Here is a 6,512-nt window from a genome sequence, read left to right as displayed (position 1 = left end):
CGAGGGGCGGCAGGGGGAGGGGGAAGAACCCCCGGCAGTGTTGGCGGCGGCGGCGGTGGCCGGGGGTGGAGTGGCGGGGTGGGGGGCTGTTTGTCCACCGGGCCCCGTAGGGGGGCGGGTGAGGGGAGGGGAGAGGGAAGGCGCCCGTGTAAAAATACGGGACACCCACCCTCCCTCCCCTCCCGCTGGAAGGCACTGTGTCAAAACGCGGTCGTCGCCGCTGCCGGCAGACAGAAGCCCCCGTGCACCGAGATCGGACGAACCGACCCCGCACTCTCGCCATGACCACCGCGTGCCTCCTCGGTGCCGTCCTTCTCCTGCTCATCGCCTCCGCGCTGGCCGCCGCCCTCCGGAGCCGGGCCCGACCGCGCAAAGCAAAGCCGGTGCCCGCCGAGAGCGCGGGCAAGGCCCTGATCGGGGCCCCAGGGCCCCGGCCGTGGCCCTTGCTGGGCAGCCTCCACCTGCTCGGGAGCCACGGCACACCCTTCGAGGCGTTTACGGCCCTCTCCAAGGCGTACGGAGAAGTGTACGCCATCCGCCTGGGAGCCGTGCCATGCCTTGTGGTCAACAGCTTCCGGCTCATCAAGGAGGTGCTCATCACTAAGGGAGCGCACTTCGGCGGACGACCGGACTTCATCCGATTCCACAAGCTCTTCGGCGGTGACCGGGATAACTGTGAGTACTCGCGGGACATCTCATCTCTCTCGATCTCGCAATCTCGACACGACACCGTTCGAGGGTCGATCGAGGCCCAAGGGGCGTCACACTTAATTCGTCCAAATGCTACTCGTTTTGTTCTCCGGCGTGCGAAACGGAGGAGTGTAAAATTATCGACGGAATTCGTGTCCATCGGAGAGGGATTTCTATCGAAGAGAAGACGTATTGTTTTTAAGAAAATGTCGAATCTCTCAGAAGGGAAATATTTCATGTAGACGCCGAAATTGAAGGCGAAAAATGTTTTCATTTATGAGCGTTACAAAAATTCATTGAACTTTTGAAAATAGAACCTGGAAACAATCCCTTCCTGTAAAGCATAAAAGTAATCATCCTTGTCGTAACATATTTGTACACAACGGCTGGTAGCCTAGCACCCCCGCCCCGCGTCTTTGAAGCAACTTGCGGCGTAAATGTACATACAGAAACTAACTGTCCGCGAAAAATTACATTTCGGTAATGAAAAATCCAGCACTTGGGTCTCGTCATTCTGGGTACGCAAATTCTTGCAAGTCTTACGTGTTACGCGAACGATTCTTATGTATTGGCATTAATGTTTCTGTGAAAGCGATAATTGCCTCGCGAGTTTACAACTGCAACTTCCTTTCAGCTTGGTGAGCTATGGTTACCTAAAAGTGAATCCGGTTGCGCATAATCCTCTCACCTTTTCCAGTTCGACATCACGCGCGTCACACGGAGGTTGTTTTTCTTGCAGGCTGGGTTTTTGTTTCGCACTCTTTGGGCCGTTCCGGATGTCGCCACGGACCGATTCACTTAGGGCCTTGGGGCCATCGATCGGGTGGCCCACCTCTCGAAACTGCCGTGGAAACAACTAAGCAAAAAGCAGTCCGTTGTCATCCGAAAGTTACTCCGATCTCATGCCGCCAACTGTGCTAGGAATATCCGCTCATAAAAATGTTGTTTTGGGAACGACGGAGCATTCTCCATATTGACGTGATTATCCCGCTCGCTAATGAGGAGAGAATGCAACGCTTAAACGGAACATTCAAACGGTGCGGTGTATTTGCGTCATGATGTAACGTTGTCAAATGCTATTCGACGTCATTGGAAATGCCAAATATAAGTACGTGTGAGTCCGTAGCAGCGAATCAGAAAAGTTAAATGGGGATATTGAACATTAGGAATTTTTTTGAATGTGCTAAATGATGTAATGTTAGAGGTAAATGTGAACAAGGGTGGGGGAATGCGATACATTTGAACGGCAAAAGCATGTATATCAATCGCACCTTGTTATACAATTGGACGTCACAGAATTTGCGGACAATCATAACGAACATTTCAAACAAAACAGGAGGTGACGGTGTGCGCGCGAATTTGATTCCACCGCGCCTCGCATAATGAATCCCGATGGTTTTCACAGACCTACGCGGAAAACCCATTCCGCTCTCATTAGTAAGTTCAATCATTCATTCTTCTCCATTCCATTTTTGAAGAATAAAAGATTCTTCCTCAAAATCAGGCTCGTACGAAGAATCATTTCAAAGTTTATGTGAGCACGGTTGGGGAGCGGATGGGAATTTGATACAGTCTAAACCTTTCCTTCGTTACCGACCCAACCGATTGGGCACAAAAATAATGGAAAAGCGGGCATCATTAGGTCATGAGAAACGAGCCGCTCTCCACGCCACCTATCGTCGGCCCTAATGTCGACTTCCGCGCGTACGACCTGCGCCTCACGGGGCGACACCCCGGGAAATGCCGATGCCCAACTCGTCACTTCCGCGTTGAACCCTGAAGAAGCTGACGCCGATCCTCCATTATCCGGATCCAGATGGATCTCGAAGGATCGCTATTTTGCAACGTGGATCTGTGACCATCGTTGTTTTGGTCCTGGGCCCTGTTTCTTATGTGATCGCAAATTCTCTAAGGGAAAAGAAAGCAACATGTCCCCAATAGTCTTATTTCTCTCATTGGAATTGCCATTTACGTAGATACACTAACGCGGGGTGGAAGGCAAGTCGAGTTTTTGAGCTGGAGTCCTTTTGAAAAATAACTCAACTTTATAGAGTTTACTTTTGGTAATTGGATAACATTCAACTGGATGCCAGCTAGCTAGACATAGGAAGTGATTCCAATTCCATACAACAAAGTAAATATCTAGGCTAGTTTACGAAGAAATTCGAGAAATCAACAAATCGGTTCTTCCACATTGAATAACGGCGTCCATTTTACCAACCCGCTCTACATGAGGGATCAGAATAAATGCAAGCGACTGCGCTATAGTGGGGAAGGGGGGGGGAAGTATTTTCCTTTTCAATTCCAAGTAGCTCAAGTTTGTTTCACAGTTAGTTAATTATCTTTTTTGTCTGTAGAAGGGATAAGTATTTCACTCGTAAATATGTAGTTATCATTATGTAAATAATTTGAAATTTTTAAAAATAATTATAGTTCCTAAAAATTTAGAAAAACTTAAATTTGGATGTTGAATGACCCCTTGCCACACACCATAGCGGTGGTGCGCAGGGTACCATATAGATAAATGTACATTCGCGACGATGCGGTGCGAGGTATCCATGGTAACCCCTTACTTTCCGTTGGTGACTCTTTCACGACGCCTATCCACTCCGAACGACTCAAAGGAAGGAATAGAAGAATGAGAAGGGGGGGGCAAGCGACACGTTCGCCCCTCCCGGAGGAAGGGGCGAAGTCCCCCATCCCCCCGCTCCACGTCGGCAGGACACCCACTGTGATTGCGACGGCAGAGGGTCCCAAGAGGCGGGAGGGGGGGGGAGGACGCAGAAATGCCGACGCCTTGCAAATTCCTTCCGCAGGGAGAAGGGGAGAGGGGGGGGGTGTGTGGCCGTGCAATATCAGCACTCTCCTGGCCCGCGGGGGTGGTGCGCAGAGGGCGTCCTCCGCGTGCAGCTGCACCCGCCCGCCTTCCCCCGGGGCGAATCCTCCTCCCGCAGCATTCCTGCCACCGGTGAGTGTGGGTCGCCTCGCCCAGGGCCGGCGAAAGTTCCTTCGTCCTCTCGCGCGCGATGGACATTGTCGCCGGTCCGAACAGGGGGGGAGGGGGGCTAATGGGCATGGGCGCATCAATCTAAGGGCCCTGCCACTCAATTCATATGCCCGTGCGACTTACAAGGTGTACTCGTATGCGCTTATATCTTTGCATTTCAGCCACAATATTATTATTATTATTAAATATCCTAGGTAGGGAATCACGGGGAGAATCGAGATATAGCATGCGCTACTTAATTTCATAGACATCACACATCAATAATTTTTAGATGCACTTCAATAATTCAAGTTTAAGCGCCACATCGTACTGCTGGTTGAGGTGAATACCCGAAGGCACCGAACCGATCGATATTTCCCCATGTGAGGAATCATTTTCCCTCATCGGGCCTCATTTGAGGCGGTAGGAAGCATGTCTTTCGACGAACCCAACTTCTACGAGACTATTAATCACTAATCACCAATTACTCTTATGACTGGTGATATAACACCCCCTGCTACACGCCATCGTGGCGGCTAAGGTATAAATGCAGATTTCTGCCTTTGGTTTTGCCAGTAATTCACTAAAACTCTCTTCAATTGCCTCCGGTTTAGAAATAATCGATATGGTTTTTCCCAACTCCAAAAAATATATATAATTGCAAGATTGCAATCGCTAAATTCCATCTTATATTCTGATCCTTTCATTTCGCGCGATTCCTTTTGAGTATCAATATTCAAGTCAACCTATTGAGAAAACAAGCCATCCACAATGTTGTCTTTCTCTGATGAAGCAAAGCATTCTTTTCCTTAATTTTTGCTGCATCACCAGGATTAGTTCCACCAAATAATGGCGACGTTAAAATATCTTCACCTTTGAATGTACACGTTAGACGAGATTTTTTTAGACAAAAGAGTTCTCGAAAACAAAAGTAAAGAATGGCTCCGCCAAGGGCTTAAATGCCAGGTATTTATTTCTACATACATCTCGTAAGTCTTGATGGCCACCGCCGAGGGAAACGCCAGGATGTCGTCCCACGCCAAGCACCGCAATATCCACAATATATGTAGGGGTGGCAGATGAGGAACTGAGAAGCTACATTGAATTGAAGTGACGCGAAGAATCTGAACATCAGAACTTTAATTAGACCACAGCGCCTTTTCAGCAAGCTTCGACTGAAAGTCCACGTTTCCGAAACAAGCAGCTAGTCGCTGAAGAATGTTTTTTCCTCTTGGAAGGCAGTGACATCTCTGACATTGCCCGACGACATCATTTGACTAACCATCGACCAATATCCTTCTTCCCTCGACACGAATCGCTATCCCCATTATTCGACTTTCATCCATTCTCGTTAAATGGTCAACTTTTATTTTTCAGAATCCATTCAGTGTGAGCGGTATTTTATACGCTTCAATATATAATTCTCTCGTCTGTAACCCTGCCACGTTTCGTCTTTCCGACTAGTTCTTCAATTCCGCCGGAATATGCCAGATCTAACTGTTTTATACATTATTCTCACTTTTATTTCGTCCAAGGTATTCGTTTATCCATGATATGTTTACTAGTTGGAGACCCACAAAGTTAGATTATCTGAAACAAGTTCTTGGGAATTACATGCCTAATTCATGTGTGTTTCGAGCGTGAGGTCGGATCTGGAAGGACGAAGGGACTCATCGCCGCACCAAGGAAAACCTCCGGGGGGAGGGGGCTGTCACATGCCCCCCAGGGGATCTCTTTTAACGCGGCCGCGAGATTTTGTCGTGCGTCGTGTCCAGCGGTATACTCAAACACACTGCCCTCATTCCCTGCAAGTATATCATCCAAATCGAAACTTAAATTATTTAATTCCAGCCGAAGCAGGATGTGGTTGCTTAGTGTCATAAAGAAGTAAAATTTCAAATAAAAAACAATGAAAAAGCACGGAATGGAAAAAAATATAAATATTTTCAAATTCTACGGAAAAGAATCGATAAATTTGCATTCTCAGTTGGGAAGTAAAAAAAAACGATGGGATTGAAAATCGAAGAAGGATCAGCAATGGAGGGAGATAGAGGGCCGTGTGAGTGGTCAGCTTTCGTCTTGAATTTGGTGCTTCCCGGCTATGTCCACCGCGGCACCTCTCACACGGCCCGGGCCACCACTCTCTCCGCTCCAGACGCCGCTGAAGGAGGCGCTCTGCACGCCGCGCGGCGGGGTAGCTTAAGAGAGTAGGCCACCTTCCGGCCGGAGAGTCCTGGGTTCAAAACAGGGTGGACCCCCTCGCAGCATCCCCATTGGACTCAAGATTCTAAAGGGTGCGATTCGCGGGTCATCCGAACTTCCCGCCCGAGCGCTCATCCGGCCAACGAACGGGTCGAAGCCATCTTCGCCCGCACCATTGAGCGAGACCCCCTTGTCCTTTTAAAATGGTGCCCCGCAGTGATTGTCCCCGTGGCACGTGATTCCCCGTCGATGGTCCTCTCGATCGGCCTCCGCCGTGCCCAGGAGTGTCCTCCTCCCGCCGCGGAGTGAGTGAGTGAGTGGGTGGTTGGGAAGAAAGGCAAACACATTCCCTTCTCTACTTCCCCGGTGCTGTTTCCGGGAGCCCCGCCATCCCCCCCCCCGCGCTTCCCCACTCCTCTCTCCCCCGATCGTCGCCGCATCCCGACCGGTTGCATTCCTGAGACGGGGGAATCGAGGAATGAAACGACCTCCCTTTCCAACTCCCCATCCCGGCTGCTGCAGCGGCGGCCGCGGATTGGACGACGACGCCACCCCCGCCCCCCCCCGTGCGCCCCACGGAACCACACCTCAATGGACCGCGTGCCAATTGTGACCGCAGGAGGGAAGCCCAGAG

General features: G+C 50.0%; 1 protein-coding gene across 1 annotated transcript in view; it reads left to right on the top strand.

Annotated features, from left to right (window-relative positions):
- The first annotated feature begins 281 nt into the window (after positions 1-281).
- The window catches only part of spo (spook), a 23,122-nt gene continuing 16,891 nt past the window's right edge, over positions 282-6,512 (top strand). Inside the window, exon 1 of the mRNA XM_071592603.1 lies at positions 282-675. Within this exon, the coding sequence (XP_071448704.1) occupies positions 282-675 (394 nt within the window). The remainder of the gene's footprint in view (positions 676-6,512) is intronic.

The sequence above is a fragment of the Hetaerina americana genome, unplaced genomic scaffold (genome assembly GCF_022747635.1).
Source record: "Hetaerina americana unplaced genomic scaffold, ioHetAmer1.1.p SCAF_5, whole genome shotgun sequence".
Lineage (NCBI taxonomy): Eukaryota > Metazoa > Arthropoda > Insecta > Odonata > Calopterygidae > Hetaerina > Hetaerina americana.
The sequence above is the reverse complement of the archived record's forward strand: the minus strand, read 5'-3'. Positions and strand labels throughout refer to the sequence as shown.